This window comes from Canis lupus, chromosome 16 (assembly GCF_048164855.1).
Source record: "Canis lupus baileyi chromosome 16, mCanLup2.hap1, whole genome shotgun sequence".
NCBI classification, from domain to species: Eukaryota; Metazoa; Chordata; class Mammalia; order Carnivora; family Canidae; genus Canis; species Canis lupus.
This window is the reverse complement of record NC_132853.1, coordinates 42,920,333-42,941,429: the sequence shown is the minus strand read 5'-3', so window position 1 is coordinate 42,941,429 and position 21,097 is coordinate 42,920,333. Positions and strand designations below refer to the sequence as shown.

The window sequence follows — 21,097 nt, the reverse complement described above, 5'->3', positions numbered from 1 at the left end:
TTAGACAACTGCAGTTGAACCAGGAGGCAGTTCCTTCCTCTACCAATAGGCAGACTTTTTTTATAATTGGGATTTTGAAAATGCTAGTGAATAAAAAAAAAAAAAAAAAAAGGTTTGTGGGGAAGGCTGCTGCCCTTGAACCCAAAAATGCTCAGAGTCTGATCAAATGCTTTCTACTGCCCCAAATGCCATCTGGCCCAGGGTTGGGGGTTTCTGATGGGCCCATTTCTTTCAGCGGCCTGAGAGAGGGCCGTAGGCCTTTAACAGTCCCCACAGGACTGGTATAAATTGGCCTCCTTTGTGAGGAGCAGAAGGTGAGGACACTGGGGGGCAGCTGAGGCTGTGATCTGCTCCACAGCTGTTTGGCAGTGGCATTTTCAGACACTTTTCTGTGGCCAGTGCCTTGCCTTAGCTAGCAAGGGTAAAAGCCAGCTTAGAACCACAATGATAGTCTCTGGGCTGTCCGGGGAGGGAAGGCCCCCCGCGTCCCAGGCAGCAGCCCAGACACAGTGTCTGTGTTTATGCAGCAACTTATATTCCCAGAAACCAGGTATCTCCAGGAGCCAAGAGTTCAGCCCCACCTTTTCAGAACGGATCTTCATCACAGGGTCCACTCTTGGGGGTGAAGGTGCCCAAACTCAACTGTCCCTTGGTCCAGAGGCAATAGAAATAAGCTTTCGTCAGAGCTGAAAATACCTGCTGTGGAGTGTGGCCCTCCGAGTCACATGTCCCCCACCCTGGGACCTCTTCAGGGCAGCCCACTCTGGAGAGCCCTGAGGGAACCTTGTGTCTACCCATCCCCCAAGAGCAGCGTGCACCCCATCACGGTAGTACTAACTGCTGTCTGTTGGAAGCTTGCCTTGGAATCAAGCGCTGAGGTAGGCTTTTCATTAAAATGAGCCTTTATACCCCAGCTTCGTCTGCATGGCAGGAAATCCTACATCCATTTTATAAATGTGAAAACCAAGATTCCTTGGGGTATAGGAGCTTTCCCATATTCACACACATACTCATTAGGCTAGGATCTGACCTCAGGGTCTCTACAACTCTGACCACAGTTCCCTGAGCCCTCCCGCCCTCCTGCCTCCTCACACTCAACATGCGTATCTGTCCCTTTTGACAGCCAGTCCGAGAGTCTTGATCAGATCCCCAACAATGTGGCCCATGCAACCGAGGGCAAGATGGCACGTGTGTGTTGGAAGGGGAAGCGCCGCAGCAAAGCCCAGAAGAAACGCAAGAAGAAGAGCTCGAAGTCCCTGGCTCAAGCAGGAGTGGCCTTGGCCAAACCCCTACCCAGAACCCCAGAGCAGGAGAGCTGCACAGTACCTGTGCAGGTAGGAGCCGCAACCACAGCCCAGACCCTAGGCTCATGGAGCCTTCAGGATGGCACTGGTGCCTCAGCCTGGTCCTGTGTCCTGAGGCCTGTGTTCCCCCCACAGGAAGATGAATCTCCACTGGGCCCCTCGTATGTGAGAAACGCCCTCCAGTTCACCAAGCCTCTGAAGGAGCCAGGCCTTGGCCAACTGTGTTTTAAGAAACTCGAGGAGGACCTACGGCCAGCACTGCCTCGATCGGAACTCCATAAACTGATCAGCCCCTTGCAATGCCTAAATCATGTGTGGAAACTTCACCACCCCCAGGATCTCGGCCCCCTGCCCCAGCCCGCCCACCCCTTCCCCTACAGCAGACTGCCCCATCCCTTCCCATTCCACCCTCTCCAGCCCTGGAAACCTCACCCCTTAGAGTCCTTCTTCCTAAACAAACTGACCTGTATAGATAGTCAGCAGCCCCTGTCTGGCCCTCACCTGGGCAAACTGGCCTGTGTAGACAGTCAGAAGCCTGTGCCTGGCCCATGCCTGGAGCCCAGGTGCCCGTCCCGTGGCACACATGAAAAGTTTTCTGTGGAAGAGTACCTGGTGCACGCTCTGCAAGGCAGTGTGAGCTCGGGCCAGGCCCACAGCCTGGCCAGCCTGGCCAAGACCTGGTCGGCAGGAGGTTCCAACCCCCAGAAGCCCAGCCCTGAAACAGAGGACAGCGAGGGTGTCCTGCTTACTGAGGTAAGCAATCCCCCAAACCACATGTACATGTACCACCCACTCTGGGGCCAAGAGCAGTGGGTGGCAGTCAGGTGGGACCTGCTCTAGGGGAAGAAGCACCACTGGAAACCTGCCAAATTTGGTCTCCCCTTCCCACTTGGTGAGGGGAGTGGGGGGAGGGTCTTCGCTCTTTTATCAACAACGTCAGTCACACACATGATAACACATCAGATACTAGGAAAGTGCATAGCATTGGCGAGGGGAAGTATTCCTCACTTCACCTCCAGGTCACTCTTCAGGCTTTTTAGATATTTCTGTTCTGAGTTCTTCCGGTTGGTTAGCTCATTACTGCTGTTGCTGGTGTGTGTGTGTGTGTGTTTTATGAATGATGCGTATACTGAGGAACAGGAATTGTCCGCATCAACCACGGATGCTTATTCCCTTCCCCTGCTATGAAAGACAAGGATTTTGCCCATCTGCACTAGCCCCTGACCTACCTCTCCCCCCACGGCCCCCACCCTGATTTCTGCTAGAGAGCTTTGTAACTCTAAATAATTTTACCAGGCTTAAGTTTCTGGGGTTTATTCCATGCCTGTTAGACAGATCCCTTGTCCCCTAACCCTCTTCATGGTCCTTCTCTTTCTTTTACCTTATAGCTCCTGAGCTTTATTTTTTCACTCTCAAGGTTGTTGACAATTCCATTTCTGTCCCACAACCACCAGTCTGGGGAGAAAGATATCTCATCACAAGGATCGACTTGACTTGGGCCACCTGCGAAGCTCTCCTTTGCCTTCAGCATATTCCTATAACCCCCTCTGGTCCTGCCCCTGCAGAGCCTTGCCTCATACTCACTGGTGTCTTTAGTTATGAGGGCTTTACCCCAGCAGTCTGGCAAGGACTGCCACCCAGAGAGCCTTCCTCACTGTAACCCTTCGTCCCTCTGCTGCCCTGGCCACTGAAATGGGCCTCTCTCTCCTGCCAACCCCAGAAACTCAAGCCGGTGGATTATGAGTACCGAGAGGAGGTCCACTGGGCCACGCGCCAGCCCTGCCTGGGCAGAGGCTCCTTTGGAGAGGTGCACAGGATGGAGGACAAGCAGACTGGCTTCCAATGTGCTGTCAAAAAGGTATGCCAAAGAGAAAAAGCTATGCCCAGCCTCTGGGGGCTGCAGGGGGAAGCCAGGCAGGTGGACTGTTGTATTCCTGCTGCTTTCTTTCAAGAGCAATCACAGGGCAGCCATGGCTCTGACTTATTCACAGAGCGTGGCTGTTGCTGGGTACCCTGGGGTCAGCTGGAACTGGAAGGGAACAGTCTCAGTCACATGTCCCGGCCTGGGAGCTGTATTTGGTCTGCGTGTATGTCGGGAGTATGCAAGTGTGCACGTGTCCTGGGCCACTCCTGATGCCAGGGCCCTTGGGGGCAAGTCCAGACCTGGAAGACAGTTGGCTCATCGTGAAATTTGTGTTGAGCTGAAACCCCTAAAGCACATGGTGGGGCTGCTCACACCTGGGCCAGAAGGTAATAACCAGAGCAGTGGCCTCTACCTAACAGATGCCTCTTGGATGAGGCTGTGCACTGGGGGTCTTATCTGATTCAGGTTTGGGATCTGCCTCCCATTGGCAGGAATAATAGGTCCTGGGAGGTTGATGGTATGAGGAACTGAGACTTAGCAAGAGATCCAGCCTGGTCTGGCTTCAGAGTTCAGCTGGGAACCACTTTTTAGGAAGGAGGAAGGGGAGGAGACTTGTACCCCTAGGATTCCATGCAAGCAGAGGCGTGAATCTCCTCTCTGGCTCCCTCATCTCACCAATGATAGAACTAGAGACCAGAGAGTGTAGTGTGCCATCCCTAAAGCCACACAGCTAGGCCTAGAACTGAGGCCCCCTTCTGTCAGGCTGTCCTGTCCAGGCCCAGTGGCAGCAGAACACAGACCTTGGTACTGGGCCTGCTCCTTCAGGTGTCTTTTCTCCTACCTCAACTCTCAGCTCACCTTAACTGGAAGCCACTTTGTCTCTGGCCCAAACTCGGCCTCAGTGCTACTACCCAGGACTTCAGGAGGCAGAAATGAGAAAGATTTCCATGGGCCATTTTTTTTGGCCCATGATAAAGGGAAATAAGCTAGTTCAATGGTGGATCTTGTTTTCTTTTTCTTTTTAATATTTTATTTATTCATGAGAAACATAGAGAGGCAGAGACATAGGCAGAAGGAGAAGCAGGCTCCACGCAGGGAGCCCAATGTGGGACACTATCCCGGGACTCCAGGATCACATCCTGAGCTGAAGGCAGACGCTTAACAGCTGAGCCACCCAGGCGTTCCATGGATCGTGTTTTCAAGTGGGTTTTGTCCCAGATGCTCTGATTCCCCAGGAGAGAAGACGAAATAGCCAGACGACGACGAGGCAGGCACCATGCATAGTGAACACCACTGCCGCTGTGGTCATGGGTGCTTGTGGCTTTCAGTGGTGAGGACACAAATTGTTACATGAATAACCTAGCTGCCTTGGCTTATATGTGGGCCGGGATGTTTAAAGTTTAGAGTTTGGGCCCCCAGGTAATAGGCCGAAAGGGGACTATCCGTAGGTATTACCCCAAACTTCAGACATAGTATGTCAAACAAGCAAACTCCAGCCCTGCCACCCGCCCTTGGCTGGAGCACGTGCTGGCAATGCTGAGTCCTTGCCAGCGTGGGTCATCATTCTCCGCTGCAGATGCCAAGGCTACGTGCCTGACCTCTTCAGCCGCAGGTCCCCCCGCAGGCCATCGGAGAAGGCTCAGCTGTCCCTCCTGAGAGGTGGGTGGGAGGAGAGTGAGAGTGTGAAGTGTCCTGGAAACCAGTGCCCAGTGCTGGGGAGAGCTTAGTCACTGGGCTTCTCAGCTGTTGCCCTGCTGAGGTTCTCTGAGTCCCAGGCAACAAGGTAAACAACCCTGATATAGTAGAAGAGGACAGATACTCCATTTCTCACCTCCCCATGGCAGGCGGAAAAGCTCCAACCACAACGAATGGGCTCCCAAGCTCCAGAGCTGCTGCCCAGGCCCGCTAGAACTGGCCGCTCTCAGCCCACACAGCTGCCAACAAGGCGGTCCAGGGGGCGGGCAAGGGGATGGGGGAGTAGGGCAGGCACTGGTGTCCTTTAGGATTTTCAGCTGAAAAAAAAAAAAAAAAAAAAGGATTTTCAGCTGAAAGATCTGAAAAATAGTTCCCTGCCAAGAGGATAGGGTTGGGGGAGGGAGCAGGGGTCAGAGGTCAGTCTGCACAAGGGGTTAGAGCAAGTTGTACACCCCCCAATGCTCCCTGAGGATTCATTATGTGGTACAACAGCACTTCCTTGGTCCTCCTTGTAGAACATCAGTGGCCTCAGGTCAGATGCTGATTGGTCACGAGTCTGGGGTTTAATGTAGAGGGTTTTGTTTTTTAAGGTTTAGTTTGATCTTTTAGTTGCAAATAAACACAGGCTCATTATAAAAGAATTCAGATGATACCCTAAAACACAAAAGTCTCCCTGTTCCCCAATCCAATTCTCAGAGGCACCTGCCCTTTGACATAAATCCCTTTAGACTTTATATAAACACGTAGTTTATCTTTTAAGGATTTTGTTTGTGTGCACGCACATAAGGAGGGGAAATAGAGGGGCAGTAGGAAAGGGAGAAGCAGAGAGCCTGGGACAGGGGCTCCATCCAGGGAACCTGTGCCAAACTAAAGGCAGACACTTAACTGACTGAGCCACCCAGGGACCGCATAAGCATATAGTTTGTTTTATTAAAATGAGATTGTGCCCTACAGTTGTGCCATGTTTTTCATGTAATAGTATATTGTGGTCACATTTCCTTATTGGTACATATACATCTCGCTAGCGCTTTTTATCAGCCAATGTGGAAGTTCATATCCTAGTCAGCAGGTAAAACTATGGAATGCACGAACTTCTGGAACTTTATTCTATGGTGTACTTGTATGTGGTGCGTATGTACACACACATTGTGGATGGGGAAGTCTGTATCAGATATCAGATTCTCAGAGGGGTCTGTGGCCCAAAGAGGGTTAAGAACCATTCAGAACATCTGGCTCAAGCATGGCGTTCTGGGAGCCTCCTCTTGACTCTTCCACTGATCTGGGTTAGTGTGGCCTTGGCCAAATCCAGCCAGCTGTTACCAAGGACCTGCTCTGTGCCAGACACTGTGCCAGGGTCTGGAGACCGAATAGCAGAATCCACACACCTGCCCCAAAAGAGCTCGGGTTGTCGTGAGGGAGGGACGCTTACATGGTCTAGATGGTAGAAGCAGCCATCAACAAGGTACATGAGCGCGGGCAGCCTGGACAAGTGTTGAGAACGCAGAACTAGGATTAAGGGGAAAATATCTCCCTGAGGAGGTAGAAATAAAGGGGAAGCCCTCTGTTCGTCGAACAACTACATGCCCGGTACTGTGTTAGTTATTCATTACTTTCACATACTTTATGTTCCTGGAATCTTTAAAAGAATTTACAGATCTGCGATTATCCCTTTTTTCACTGATGCAATAAAATGGACACAAATACTAAACAAGAGGGAATGGACGTCTGGGTGGCTCAGCAGTTGAGCGTCTGCCTTCGGCTCAGGGCGTGATCCCAGGGTCCTGGATCGAGCCCCACATCAGGCTTCCTGTGAGGAGCCTGCTTCTCCCTCTGCCTATGTCTCTGCCACTCTCTGTCTCTCATGAATAAATAAAATCTTTTTAAAAATAAATAAATAAGCAAACAAGAGGGGAGAGTCTCAAGAAGGAAAAATCAATGCCCCGCATCAGCATGCAGGCAGTTAAGCGGAAAGAAGTGGCTTGTGGATTTGGCAGTTAGGTGATTGCTGACCACACTTCCCCCTCCCCCCAGGGGGTGGGTTGTATGCTCACTCCTGAATGGATGTGAAAACATCCCAGATGAAAAGCCCAGACTTCTGGAAAGGCCTTCGCGAGGCAGGGTAGCTGGCAGCTCTGTAGTCAGGCTTCCCCAACCCAGATGCCAGCTCTGATACTTTCTGCCAGTGACCTTGGGCAAGTTACTTATCCAGACTTCAGCTTCCTTGCCTGTACGATGAGGACAGTGAGAATGCTGCCCCACAGGCTGCCGTAAGATGCAAATACCAATGCTTACAAAGTGCTTAGAACTGTGCCCGGCATGTGTTAAATGGGCAGTAAATAGTGGTTTGGTTTGGTTTTTAAGACTTAGAGAGAGGGATCCCTGGTGGCGCAGCGGTTTGGCGCCTGCCTTTGGCCCAGGGCGCGATCCTGGAGACCCGGATCGAATCCCACGTCGGGCTCCCGGTGCATGGAGCCTGCTTCTCCCTCTGACTGTGTCTCTGCCTCTCTCTCTGTGTGTGACTATCATAAATAAATAAATAAATAAATAATTTTAAAAAAATAAAAAATAAAAAAAGACTTAGGGCATCTATGTGCATGTGGGGGTGAGGGGCAGAGGGAAAGGGAGGGAGAGAATCCCAAGCAGACTCCCTGCTGAGTGCTGAGCTTGGAACCCTCACCAGGCTCGATCCCACCACCCTGATGTGGATGCTGAAGTCCAGGAAGGAGAGGTGGGCCAGATGGGTAGCTGGCTGGGACAGGAGGGCCATGTCCATTCTTCCCACCCAGCTCCCTCTGGCCTGTTCTTTCTGCTTGCTCTCCCTGGGACTGGCACATTGTGTTTTGAAGCATCCCCTCTGACCCCTTTGGGTCTAAGTGACAATTTTTTTTTTTTTTTAAGATTTTCATTTTTACGTAGTCTCTACACCCAATCTGGGACTCGAACTTGTAACTCTAAGATTAAGAGTCACACACTCAACAGACTGAGCCACCCAGGCGGTCCTGGGTGAGAATGTTTTTAACATTGCTGGGACACTCCCAAGGACTTATGGATTTCTTAATAATTAAAGCAGAGGTTCCCAAACTTTCTTGCTTCGCAGCCCTTAGTGTCAGAAATTTTTCATGGTACCTCAGGCCAAAACAAGTACATTAAAGCTCCCTTTAGGTCAAACAATAGTGGGTTTTTTTTTTAAGATTTTATTTATTTATTCATGAGAGACAGAGAGACAGAGAGAGAGAAAGGCAGAGACACAGGCAGAGGGAAAAGCAGACTTCATGCAGGGAGCCCGACGTGGGATTCCATCCCGGGTCTTCAGGTCAGCCATGGGCTGCAGGCAGCGCTAAACCGCTGAGCCCCCACCCCCCCTGCCCAAAAGGTAGTGTTCAACCTAACAACTTAGTGGTCATTTGAATAACAATGCATATAAGTCAAAGAACCTTTTTCTTCTGTTCTTTTTTTTTTTTTAAGATTTTGTTTATTTATTCATGAGATACACACAGAGAGAGAGGCAGAGACACAGGCAGAGGGAGAAGCAGGCTCCATGCAGGGAGCCTGATGTGGGACTCGATCCCAGGACTCCAGGATCACACCCTGGGCCAAAGGCAGACATTCAACCGCTGAGCCACCCAGGGATCCCTTTTTCTTCTGTTCTTAACCATAATTCCTAACGGGATGTATGCCTCCTTGGGCACTGCACAATTCTCAAATTTTGAAATCCAGCTGGACATCCTCACCTGCTCCACACTTCCCCCCTAAAGTACTTTTATCACAGCACCCTCCAGAAACGTAGCTCCATGAAGATCTGTGGAAAGAATGGAGCACAAGCTAATGCTGAAACTGAGCTCTTTTGAGCAAGTAGTTTCTGTGATGCCCCACAAGATAGCCATCACTGCTGCTTCCCTCAAATGTCAAACACCCTGCGGCGCCCTGCTGAGTCCTCAGGGGTGCCCCAGAGTGCTTCTGCTCACAGCTTGGGAGCCAGAGAGTTAAAGACATTTGCTAGTACAAGTCCTGTTGGTGAACTCCAGCTCAGGTTCAGAGCTGGAAACACTGACAAAGAGTCAAAGTTTATGCGAGTTGATTAACCAAACCAGATATTCTGTAACCAGAAGACATTTTCCACTGATAGGCGAAAGTCCAAAAGCCCAAAAGCCCCACATCGGCAGAGCTCCTGCCAAGTCAGCACGTCTCCAAGCAAAGCTCTGCCAGGCAGGTCCTGACTGGTTTCTTCCTGGCTGGTTTTGCTGCCACTGGCGCCCCCTGCTGGTACCTCTCAAAGCTAAGTCAGGAACGAGCTGCAGCCAGAAAGGACAAGCCTCTGTTAGAATTCCAGGTGTTTAATGAGCCGCCCTTATTTGACCTGAAGTGGACACCTGACATTTCCTGAGCACCCACTGGTTGCCAGGCCTGGTGTTGATTGTTGATTATCATCCCTCCAAGTCCTCCCTCTATGCGGGACCAGATACCACTGTCACCTCCCTTTGCATATGGAAACAGAGCTTAGGGGAAGCAATCTACCTTTGGAAATGGCCAAGCCAGAGTCTGTCTAGGATGTTTGGATCCCAGGCCTATTTCATCCCACCCTGCTGCGCTGGTCCCTGCACAAAGGAGTGGGTGGTCCCTGCGGGAGGAGCCTTGGCCAAGCCACTCCCCCTTAGAAGCTGCTCTTAGGCCAAGATCCTGGGGAAACAGCTGCAAACAGAATAAACAAGCACTACTCCATCTACATAGACATTTTCATCCTCAGGGGAAAAGACAAATAATTGGGAGTTGAGAAAAGCGCTGAGAAGGGTGCTGACAGAGCCAGGATCTTGGCTGCATCGGCTCTGGCTGCAGATAAGATGGAAACCCGGCCTCTGGGGAATAGACACAAATGTTGATAAACAAAGGGTCCCACATCCTAGAAATGGCCTGGCCATTTGGGCTAGGGGAGAAAAAATTCTGTTTTTGGCAGATTTGAGGGTGGGCAGCATGCCAGGGCTCTGGATAGGGTTGTAGTTTTTGTGTGATTCTAATTGTTTCCACACACATCAGCAGTGCAGAACTTTAACCACATACTAGAAGTTGAACATGACCCCCAGGGTACATAGTTTAGTTTCAGGGTCCAGTAGCCCCACCGGGGCCCTGCCTGGCCTCACAGTCAACACGGGAAACATTAGCAGTCTCTGCAGGGAGCACCGAGGGTCCTGCCAGGATGCCAGGGAAATGGCCCCAGGCCCTCACGCTGACTCACAAAGACCTCTGGGCCCTGCCAGGTGCGCATCGAAGTGTTCCGGGCAGAGGAGTTGATGGCGTGTGCGGGATTGACCTCACCCAGAATCGTCCCTTTGTATGGAGCTGTGAAGGAAGGTCCTTGGGTCAACATCTTCATGGAACTGCTGGAAGGTAAGGAGCCAGGCGCCACTCTTCCCCCGTCATAGTTCAGAGCCAAGACTTGGGGTTTCCCCACGTCTTGCCCAGGTTGACCTTGGTCCCTAGTAATTCCATTTTTTAATCTTCTGACCCTGTGACATGGCCAGGAAAGGCCTCCTTTCCACCAGCTGCCCTTCAAAGGCCTTTGCCCTTGGCCTGCCTGCAGACCTGGAAATGCCCCACATAAAGTCTGGCCGTTGGTCTCCTAGGTGGCTCGTTGGGTCAGCTCATAAAGCAGAAGGGCTGTCTGCCAGAGGACCGGGCCCTTTACTACCTAGGCCAGGCTCTAGAAGGGCTGGAATACCTCCACTCTCAAAGGATTCTGCACGGAGATATCAAAGGTGAGGCTCATGCCCCGACCGCCCTGGTCCCCAGCTAGCTCCTCTCTTACCTCATCCTGCCTGATTTCCTCGTGGATCTGGGCCTGCCTGGCCATTCCCTGGGGCAGGGCCTGAGTCCGGCCTACAGGGCTATGCTGGTGGGACGGGGAAGTGTGCTGACCAAGCCCTCAGCCTGACACCATAGCTGCCAGTGGCAGATCCAGCTCCTATAGGCCCATGACCACTGGGAGAAGGCAGGGGGACAGTAGAGCTGAGTGGCAGCAGCCCCAGGAGTAAACTCTGTCCCTGTACCTCAGAGATCTGCCTGCTGCCTGCCTCTAGCCTGAGCTGATCACCCCCTTCCCTTCCTCATGACTAATGAAACTAATTAGAAGCAGCAACTGCCATGTAGGGTTGGCCAGAAACTGCCTCCCTGGAGGTCCAGAGTGGGCTGGGGCCTACACTGACTCACCTGTTCCTCCTCTTCTCTGGGGTGGCCTGCAGCTGACAACGTGCTCCTGTCCAGCGATGGGAGCCGCGCGGCCCTCTGTGACTTCGGCCATGCCGTGTGCCTTCAACCCAACGGGCTGGGGAAGTCCGTGGTCACGGGTAAGCCCTGCCTCCACTGCCCTTCCAGGATGACTAGCAGGGGCCTTTGCTCAGTCACCCCAGGTCTCCTGTGCGCTTGGAATGGCAGTCAGAGAGTAATAGAGACGCAAGTGTTCCTTGTCTACCATTCTGTTTCAGCCCTCCACAACTCTAGGTTCTCAGAAAGCTTTTGTTAGGTTTCAACACAGGAATGAGCATCAGATGCTGATATTTTCAGATATTCCTGTTCCACAGAGAAGGGAACAGAAAGGCTGACTGCCCTGCCCCAGGTGTCCTGCCCAGGCACCTTCAGAGCTCCAGCTATCTTCTATAGCCTTTTCTGGATGGCTATGCTCCCAGCCTGTGGCTGTGGCCCTCTTGGGCCTCTGAGCATGGTTTCTGGAAGCACAACAGGAGGGCTAATGGGGGGTCGAGGCTCTGTAGCTGGAGAAATGTTTGTTCTTAGATTATTAAAATAATCAAAAATAAAAATAAAATAAAATAATCCACATCCATTGTAAAATATTGGGCAACTACAGAGTCACGTGGTCTAGAAGAGGTGAATAGAACCCACTCTGCTCCTCTTACCTGGAGAGATGATCATGAACATTTTACATAATTCCTTCCAGGTTGTCTGTCTTTTTTTTTTTTTTTTTTTTTTTAACCTGTACAAAGTTAAGGCTGATATAACCCAATTTTGTGCCGTGCACTTTTTTTTTAAGATTTTATTTATTTATTTGACAGAGAGAGAGTGAGAGAGCACAAGCAGGGGGACCAGGAGAGGGAGAGGGAGAAGCAGGCTCCTGGCTGAGCAGGGAGCCCAGTGCTGGGCTTGATCCCAGGACCTAAGCTGAAGACAAGATGCTTAACTGACTGAGCCACCCAGGCACCCCTATACTTTGCTTTTTTCATTTAGAGCATTAAGCATAAAATTATTTCTTCTTGACCGAAAGAAAAACAATCTTTTAGAAGTGATTCTGTTATAAAAGGACTGTGTTGATCATTCTAAAGACGTAAATTCTAATGGACATCTGCCCTTCACTTTAAAATAGTGAGTTTTTTTCTTATTACAAAAATAGTCCTTTTCTAAAATCTTTTGTAGAAAGTAGAACTAAGCAAAAATAAAAAATTCAAATCACCAGAAGCGGGGGAAAAATTTCACATCTGGTATTGATCCTTCTAGTCTTAAGACTAGAAGTCTTTTGGGTTTTTTTTCCCATGCACTGAAATTTCAGGAACATCAAACCATTAATTAGGCTCCTGCAACCTGATTTTCAATGTCCAGGCCCCTCCCCAATTTTATTTTATTTTATTTTTAATTTATGATAGGCACACAGTGAGAGAGAGAAAGAGAGGCAGAGACATAGGCAGAGGGAGAAGCAGGCTCCATGCACCGGGAGCCCGACATGGGATTCAATCCCGGGTTTCCAGGATCGCGCCCTGGGCCAAAGGCAGGCGCTAAACCGCTGCGCCACCCAGGGATCTCCCCCTCCCCAATTTTAAAAAGCATTCTAAAGGGACTCCTGGGTGGCTCAGGGGTTGAGCACCTGCCTTTGGACCAAGGTGTGATCCTGGAGTCCTGCATCAGGCTCTGTGCATGGAGCCTGCCTCTCTCTCTGCCTGTGTCTCTGCCTCTCTCTCTCTCTCTCTGTGTGTGTGTGTGTGTGTGTGTGTGTGTGTGTCTCATGAATAAATAAATAAAATCTTAAAAAAAAAAAAAAAAAGGCATTCTAAAGATTTGGTCCAAAGGGCCGAGCCCCTATTTTGGGTGATGTATTCTTTGTACCAGTTCCCAGTGGAGCCCCTGACTTAGCTCATCCCCAGCAGGTTTGATATGGAAGCTTCCTTTCTGTCTGAGATACTTTAACAGAGATAAATTCTAGGTTTTTCCAGGTATTTTCACTGAATTGACTCAGTGGCCAGGGAGAGAGGGGGTCATTGCCAAGGCTCTTACCCATCAAAGTTCATAGTTGGCTTTCCGGTCTCACCCCACCTTCTCAGGAGACTACATCCCTGGCACGGAGACCCACATGGCCCCAGAGGTGGTGATGGGCAAGCCCTGTGATGCTAAGGTGGATGTCTGGAGCAGCTGTTGCATGATGCTTCACATGCTCAACGGCTGCCACCCTTGGACCCAGTACTTTAGAGGGCCACTCTGCCTCAAGGTCAGTGACGGCACCTGGGATGGTGAAGAGGGAGAGCCAGCAGGGCCACAGGGCCCAGTCTGCACGCTTAAGGTGGCCCCCATTTGGTCTGCTCTTGGGTGGCAGATGGCAACAGGAAGAGGCCTCATCATAAATGCGGGATCCTAACTAAAATACTTGCCACCCAAATCTACAGGCCCAAGGAGAGATCCTAAGTGAGGGATCCCCTTGAGTTCATGGCAGGTCGGGGCTCTCCTCCACTCATACACTGTGCCATCTCTGCTGCCTCCCTATGGGCTGGTCATGGGCACCTTGCCATCTGGCACTGGCCTGGCCCACCTGGCCCCTTTTCTCCTTTTCCTTGGAAAAGTCCCAGCCCTCTCAAGTCTTTTTGACCAACCCCAGGGTAGGGGAGAGTGGGGAAGAGCAAGAACAGAAAGCTGCATCCTGGGAAGTGAGGGGGGACAGGCCACACATGTTGCCTTCTGACCCACAGATCGCCAGCGAGCCTCCACCTGTGAGGGAGATCCCACCCTCCTGCGCCCCTCTCACCGCCCAGGCCATCCAGGAGGGGCTGAGGAAAGAGCCTGGCCGCCGTGCATCTGCAGTGGAGCTGGGGGGAAAAGTCAGCCTGGCGCTGCAGCATGGTAAGAGCCCCCCACTGGCTGTAGGGGCACGGGACCCCACAGGGTAGTGCTGTGGTCAAGGGCAAGGACCTCTCAACCTCTCAGAGCCTTGGTGTCCCCATCTAGAGCATAGAGAGGACACCCGCCTTGGGCTTGTTAGAAGATGGTAGTGTGAGTAGAAGTGCTTTGTACTGCGCCTCGCTGCTCAATAGATGGGGGACAGGGACTACAACATACAAAGAGGGCTCAAGCCCATTAGTCATTAGTGAATGTGAAATAAAGCCAGGTACCACTTTCCAGTCATTAAGTGAGAAAAGGCAGAAAGTTCGTAGCACCAAGTGGTGGTGAGGAGATAGTAGCCCTTAGGCTCTGCTGGGGGGCACCTGGTAGCACTCGGGCAGACATCTGCAGACCTGTGACCTTGCACTCCATACCCGGCACGCCAAAGAGGTTCTCACCAGATCCTTAAGGGGACTTGCTGAGGATGCATGCTGCTGAGTCATTTGTGGGAGGGGAGTAGGGTGCGATGGCGTGTCCCTTCCTGGGAGAGCGGAGGGGCCAAAGGCAAGGGTGTGTCACAGGGAACACAGGAACTGCCAGGCAGCAGTTAAATCAAGTCAGTGTTCACAGAACAACCGGCTGGATTTTAAAACCATAGTGCCAGGTAAAAAAGAGGATGGATAGAAAACACAATGCCTTTTTTGTAAATTTAAAAAAAAAAGTTAAGATTTTAAGATTTTATTCATTTCAGAGTGAGAGTGTAAGAGGGAGAGAACACGAGTCAGGAGAGGAGCAGAGGGAGAAGTCAAGCTCCCCTGCTCAGTGGGGGAGCCTGGCTCCAGGCTCCATCCCCAGACTCTGGGACCATGACCTGAGCCAAAGGCTGACACTTAACTGAGTGAGCCACCCAGGCGCCCAGCAAATTCAATATTGATCAGTAAAAACAACACAGACTTTGCTAAGAGCATGATTGAACCCAAAGTGACACATCAAACATAATAGATTGTCACCAGGAGGTAGGCATGGGAATGGCTTTGGTTATGGGAATGAAAGGGGAATAAATAAAACAGGAGAGAAACCTTGCATGCCCTCCTGCCCCCCCACCCCCCACAAACATAGATAAACCTGTTACCACACTCCAGAGAAATGGCGCCCTTAGGAAGCACCAGCTGCAGAGAGGGAGGAGAAGAGAGATGGCAGTGGGGGCGGGGGGGGGGGCGGCAAGCAGGCCAGTTTACATGGGACCTCGAAGCTGGTGTTACTCAGAGCTGTTTTTAAATCTTCTCTTTACTAGTGACAGAGTCCTTCCTTGGAGCCATTTCTGTCATTTTTAAAGTTGTGATTATGACCTAGAAGGAAGATGGCATAGACAGAAATACTGTCCTATTCCCATCGTAGAAGGCCATCTTAGGGAAGAAGCCTCCTCCAAGACCACACCCTGAATTGTGTCCCTGAGTGAGACAAGAGTCCTCCCTCGCTGCCTGCCTCCAGCCCTGGCCCAGCGCCTGGGCTGGCCTGTCTCTGCCTCACCACTTGTGCTGTTTTACAGTGGGGGGCCTGAGGAGTCCTTGGAGGGGAGAGTACAAAGAGCCAAGACGTCCGCTGCCACACCAAGTCCAGGCCCCGCCCAGCCAAGGCCACTGTCACCGGACCCTGCACGCCCAGCCGAGGGAGCTCTCACCTGAGGCTCCAGGGCCCCAGCCAACTGAGGACACTACGGGCGGGGCCCCTCAGCTCCAACCTCCGCTGCCCCCAGAGCCCCCAGAGCGGAACAAGTCTCCAAGCCTGACTTGGGGCAAGGAGGAGTCTGAGACCTGGGAGCCGTTGCCTCTGTCCTCCCTGGACCCGACCCCTGCCAAAAACCCCAGCTCAGCTGAGCGGAAGGCGACACTCCCTGAGCAGGAACTGCAGCAGCTGGAAATAGGTATGGCAGCCTTGGCCACAGCCCCGGGGCCTGTGCTCCCCTCCCTCTGCAGCCAGCATGGGCGCCTTCCCCCAGAGGTCCACTCCTGCGGTCCGGGTGGCCAGACACACAGACGGGCCGGGCCGTTCCCAGTCTCTCACAGCCATCCTCTGCCTCTCCCTGCAGAATTATTTCTGAACAGCCTGTCCCAGCCATTTTCACTGGAGGAGCAGGAGCAAATTCTCTCGTGCCTCAGCATCGACAGCCTGTCTCTATCAGACGACAGCGAGAAGGTAAGCGGGCCGTGGACCCAGAGCCACAGCCCAGAGCTTTGTGTCCTGCTAAAAGGGTAAAGGGAGGCTGAAGGGAGTCACTCCTTTCTTGTGGAAAGGCTCCCCACCAGGGCAGGGGGTCATGGTTTCTCAGAGTGAGATAATCTGTCTTCCACACACCTGGGAATTGGGGAATGGTTTGGCTGCTAGGGATAATGGGAAGAAGATTTGGACTTGGGTCCCCCTAGAAATATTCCTCCCTCCTCCAGCCCAGGAGCCCCTCATGACCTCAGCCCCCTGCTTTGCCCCCAAAGTGCCCAGTAGGGCCACACTCCAGCCCAGGATGTGAGCAGTCCCTCACCCTGGAGGAAGGCCCAGAGCCCCTGTGCCCCAAATCCAACCAAGGCCAGAGACCGCCCCCCCGAACCCGGGGGCCTGAGTTGTATCCACTCTTGTTTCAGAACCCGTCGAAGGCCTCTCAGAGCTCACGGGACACCCTGAGTTCCGGCGTGCACTCGTGGAGCAGCCAGGCAGAGGCTCGCAGCTCCAGCTGGGACATGGTGCTGGCCCGGGGGCGGCCCACTGACACTCCGAGCTATTTCAATGGTACAGCCCAACCCTTGCCTGCTCAGCAGCCCCCGCAGTACCTGATTTGCCTGGATTTAGGGAGCTGGGAGGTAGGGGAGAAGGCACCTGGTGCCCAGACTGGCCATGAAGTCAGTTTAGAGCAAAGGCCCTGATTGCCCAAGAGCCTTTCCTGGTGGGGCAGTGAAGGACCATTGCCCCTCATGGGCTGCCGATGGGGAGTTCCAGAAGGCTCGTTGCTTGGGGCACAAAGCAGCCTCTCCTGGCCTAGAGTCAAGAAATAATGTCTCGAAGGGAAAAGGAGGAATAAGACCTCATGAGCATTTTCATCAAGAACTCAGCAGCAAGTTTGCTGGGGTCCTCCCCTGGGATTTAAAGTCATAAGATGTTTTTAAGTGTGGCTGCACAGGTTACGTGGTGAATTTTGACAGGCCTCTTCCCAGTGTGACACAACACAAGGATCAAGCCCCCACGGCCTGGCCAACGGCCACCCCAGCTCAGACAACATTACTTGTGGGCCTGAGTTGCCCACAGGCTAATTTCGGAGTCTCTGTTCCCACTTCCGTTCTGCTTTGTGTGCAGGTTGAAATACTAGTTCCCCTTCAGAGCCAGGCTTAGCTCTTTGCATCGTGCAAGCCAAATTCTAGGTGTTGATAGAAGACTACCAGGAAGAGCCAGCACGTGTATAGCATTTGGGCTGCTCCAGCCTAAATGTCAGTCAGCTTCCTCAGAGCCATGCTGCGTCCCTCTGCATGGGGCTCCTTAGGGAGCCTCCAGCCACTCTCCTGACGGGTCCCGCTGCCTACCTTCTAGGTGTGAAAATCCAGATACAGTCTCTCAATGGCGAACACCTGCACATCCGAGAGTTTCACCGGGTCAAGGTGGGGGACATCGCGACTGGCATCAGCAGCCAGGTAAGGGGGCAGGTATACACCTAGAGGCAGAGTCCCGGCAGTCAGTGTACCTGGCCCAGCCCTCCAAGAGGAAGGCTTTTGAATAAATAGAACTGGTACAGGAGGGAATGGTTGGCTTCAGAGATCCCCCAAGGTCCCAGGGTGAGCCTGACAGTGGCAGTTGAAGAGTCCTCAGGACCTACCCTCGGGCCAGGTGAGACTCTCTGAGTCCTCTAGGACTAAAGGCGAGAGTATGCCTTCAGGACTGCCTGTTTGGCTGGAGGGAGACTGCCCCACCTCAGGAGACCCCAGTTTTGCCCTTCTAGGCAGCCTCTGAGCCCCATGCCACGATCTCAGGCCTGCTGGTTTGCTCTGCCCCCAGATCCCAGCCGCAGCCTTCAGCTTGGTGACCAAGGATGGGCAGCCCGTGCGGTATGACATGGAGGTGCCAGACTCGGGCATCGACCTGCAGTGCACCCTGGCCCCTGATGGCAGCTTTGCCTGGAGCTGGAGGGTCAAGCATGGCCAGCTGGAGAATAGGCCCTAACCCAGCCTTCCACCACTGGCTCCGCTCTTCTAGAAGCAGCCTGCCTTCTCGGTGCTCAGTGCTGACCCTGACACACAGGCTCAGCCCGCTCCTGGGGATCTGCCAACCCTGGCTCAGCGGTGGGCCTAGGGACAAGCAGAATGCCTCCCAGGATCTCCTGTGACCTGCCAGACCCTGCCAGGAGAACACCTCGTGCCCACATGAGGAGGAGGAGGGAGGCAGGAGGCCTCCTCCCGTGGGGAACAAAGATGGTCTTCTCTGCCCCGGTCTAGACAACAAGCTGACCTGACGTGTTTGGATCAGTGACCACTTGCTGGCCGTCAGGGTAGAGTAGCTTCCGGCCTAGGTCAAGAAGGGGTGAGCAAGTCCCTTGGCTTCAGAGCAGGTGGGAGAGTGTCAAGTGCCTGAGGATGCATACTCAGGTCCAGTACAGGAGTGAGGCAGCAAGCGTACCCACCCTTGGGCTAAAGGGGAGCCCTCTGACCCCCCCTCTTGTGGCCATCGAAGCCTCTTTTTAGATCTAGAAACTCTTCTGACAGAGTCAGGGAAGGAGCCATGCCTGATGCTGGGAAGTCTCCCTGGGAGACGACAATGGCACACCGTCAGGGTGTAGCAACACGGGTCCAGAGCCGAACTCAGCTTCCGCCCAGGACCACAGATGTCTAAGTGAAATGGTTCTCAGTCCCCAAGCACATGTCCCTTTGCTGCTGGCCACCAGTCTTTCCCAGGGCAGCAGGCCTCGAGCCCCGGCTGCAGACCCAGCGCTGCACATCACTCACTGGCACTCAGCCACCTCATCTGTAGAAGTGAAGGGTGGTAGGTGCCCTGGCCGACGGGAGCAGTCTGAGGATGGGGTGTGATCTCATCCATGTGGAAGAAAGTAGCAGGTGTGAGCGCTACTCTTCCCTCCGGCCACGGCTTTAGACATCGTGCACACCAGCTTCCTGAGACACAGCCCAGGCCTTACACTCACACTGGCCCTGCCCTTCCCCTCTCTCAGGGGCAATGCCAACTGCACTTTGCACTCTGATGACCTCAAAGCACTTTCATGGCTGCCCTCAAAGAGGGCAGGTCAGTGGTTCTGCATGCGCAAAAGCAGGCCAGGAGATGGGGTGAAGGGATTTGAGTCTTGACCTGTCTCCATGCGCATGACCCCTCAAACCTCTGGATTTCTTTAAGATGAGCCCCCCCACCACCATCACCACCTACCCCATTTCCCCAACCCAGTCTCTTCTTCAGTGGGCAGGGGGGTGCTGATCAGGACTCATGTAGCATTAATCAACTGTGAATCCTTGTGTGAGGGCCTGCTAGCCTCCACTCCTGGAGGTAAGGGGTGTCCCCTGGGAGTCCTTGGGAAGAGCTCATCCCCGTGTCTTGCCAAGGTGGCCTCTGTCCAGCTATCCACATCGAGCCATTCTGCTCCCCAGGGAGAGACCCCGGCCCCCAGCACATAAAGAGCTGCAGCCTTGGTACTGCAGAGTTCGGGTGGTACTCTTTGTAAGCAATAAAGTTTGGGGTGATGACAAATGTGTTAGGGCATGGCTGTCCCCACTCTTGCCTACCTCAGATCCTAACAGCTGCCTCCCTGCGCCTTCTTGGTGGGATCTGGTCAAGGCTGCCCTTTATATTTGGCAAGAACTGTTTGTAGCCCTTGAGTGAGGTTACTTTTCCCACCATCCTCCCAGTGAGAGCTTCCAGTCCTATATTTGCCCTATCCATTCAAACCAGTTAGGCAAGATGCTCCAGCCAGTCGCATCTTGCCCCACCCAGTCCCTGGTCAAACACTGCCAGGCTGAGGAAGAGAGGTCGAGAAGGCCTGGGCAATGTCCTGACGTGGATAGGTGGGAGCACACCAGGAGCCCAGAACAAAGATCGCCCAGCCCTCTCCCAGCCCTGAGTGACCAGGTGACTTTCAGGAGTGGGTTCCTGGGTGATGGGGCAGGGGCCCATCTGAGGATGGATGCCACTGACACACAGGGCACCTCGTCAAATCTGGCTCCACACTCCCTGAAGTCTTGCTCAAGTATGTATGTGTGTGTTGCCTGGACACGTGCACACTTGGGGTCAAGGCCGGAGGGGTCCTGCACCGCAGGAGGGGGCAGGAGCAAGGCCATCCGAGCTTCCCGGTGGCCCTCCCTCTGGGCCTGCTGGGAAGAGCCCCGCAGCCCACGTCTTCGGGGAGCGCTCCGGCCCCTCTGGGGGCCACCCCCCAACGGCTGCCCGCCCACACGCCGCCGGGAATCCGGGGCGTCCCCCCCCCCCCCCCCCCCCCCGGGCGGCAGGGACGTAACAGAGCTGGCGACATCACAGGCGCCGGCGCCCCCAGCATCTCCGGCGCCCCCCAAAGCCCCCAGCCAAAGAGCGCACTGGAGGCGGAGGGGCAGCAGCCACCAGCCCGCTCCCTGCCTCCCTGACAGAGCCTCGGTCAGCATGGGGGTGACAGGTGGGAGCGGGCTGGCGCGCGGCGGGGCCGGGCGCCGAGGGGCTGGCGGGGCGGGGCGGGCGAGGGGCGGGGAATCGGGCCTGGGCCCCGCGGTGCACGAGCTTGTGCGCACAGGCACGCAGGCACACCTTGGAGTAAAGGCCGCAGGTTCTGGCGACTCTTGGAGGGCTTCTGGGCACGCGGAAGCAACGACTCATGAATTGTCCCAAACCGCTCATAACCCCCAAATCACATTCAGTTGTTCCTGGCTGACGATTGGAGGCTTTGCAGAGAGAAGCAGTTGGCTTCCACAAATACTGGCCTCCTTTGGCCTTTGCACTCTTCTCTAGCAATGAGCAAAAAGCTGTGTGCCCTTTAGGTCTCCACTGAAATGGGGGCTTTCTTCTTGGGACCTTCTCTCCCAGGACATGGGCCAACATTAAAAATGTGCCAAGAACCAACAACCAGAGAGCAGCTTTTCCCTTTCCCAAACTCGTGGGGTGACAAATTTATGCAGACACCTTA

General features: G+C 53.4%; 2 protein-coding genes and 1 long non-coding RNA gene across 14 annotated transcripts in view; 2 read left to right on the top strand and 1 right to left on the bottom strand.

Moving 5' to 3' along the window:
* Nucleotides 1-19,677, top strand: part of MAP3K14 (mitogen-activated protein kinase kinase kinase 14) — a 46,736-nt gene extending 27,059 nt beyond the window's left edge. For both annotated transcript variants that reach the window (XM_072780925.1, XM_072780926.1), the window contains exons 4-16: nucleotides 1,124-1,334; nucleotides 1,440-2,057; nucleotides 3,025-3,162; nucleotides 10,116-10,245; nucleotides 10,482-10,613; nucleotides 11,097-11,201; nucleotides 13,182-13,345; nucleotides 13,821-13,971; nucleotides 15,500-15,874; nucleotides 16,040-16,146; nucleotides 16,587-16,731; nucleotides 17,524-17,624; nucleotides 17,986-19,677. In XM_072780925.1, the coding sequence (XP_072637026.1) occupies nucleotides 1,124-1,334; nucleotides 1,440-2,057; nucleotides 3,025-3,162; nucleotides 10,116-10,245; nucleotides 10,482-10,613; nucleotides 11,097-11,201; nucleotides 13,182-13,345; nucleotides 13,821-13,971; nucleotides 15,500-15,874; nucleotides 16,040-16,146; nucleotides 16,587-16,731; nucleotides 17,524-17,624; nucleotides 17,986-18,150 (2,542 nt within the window). In that variant the 3' untranslated portion in view covers nucleotides 18,151-19,677. The remainder of the gene's footprint in view (nucleotides 1-1,123; nucleotides 1,335-1,439; nucleotides 2,058-3,024; nucleotides 3,163-10,115; nucleotides 10,246-10,481; nucleotides 10,614-11,096; nucleotides 11,202-13,181; nucleotides 13,346-13,820; nucleotides 13,972-15,499; nucleotides 15,875-16,039; nucleotides 16,147-16,586; nucleotides 16,732-17,523; nucleotides 17,625-17,985) is intronic.
* Nucleotides 4,173-21,097, bottom strand: part of LOC140606886 (uncharacterized) — a 25,451-nt gene continuing 8,526 nt past the window's right edge. For 2 of the 4 annotated variants that reach the window (XR_012009082.1, XR_012009083.1), the window contains exons 4-5: nucleotides 6,293-14,491; nucleotides 4,173-5,180 (exon numbers count right to left, since the gene is read on the bottom strand). This is a non-coding gene — a long non-coding RNA (uncharacterized lncRNA). The remainder of the gene's footprint in view (nucleotides 5,181-6,292; nucleotides 14,492-21,097) is intronic. The other 2 variants (XR_012009084.1, XR_012009085.1) reach the window with 2 other exon arrangements.
* SPATA32 (spermatogenesis associated 32) overlaps nucleotides 20,460-21,097 on the top strand; it is a 14,610-nt gene continuing 13,972 nt past the window's right edge. For 5 of the 8 annotated variants that reach the window (XR_012009080.1, XR_012009077.1, XM_072780929.1 and 2 more), the window contains exon 1: nucleotides 20,461-20,593. Coding sequence is in view for 4 of the 8 variants with exons in the window: in XM_072780929.1 (XP_072637030.1) it covers nucleotides 20,581-20,593 (13 nt within the window). In the remaining 4 variants the exon portion in view is untranslated. Of the gene's footprint in view, nucleotides 20,594-21,097 lie in introns of all 8 variants that reach the window. The other 3 variants (XR_012009078.1, XR_012009079.1, XM_072780930.1) reach the window with 1 other exon arrangement.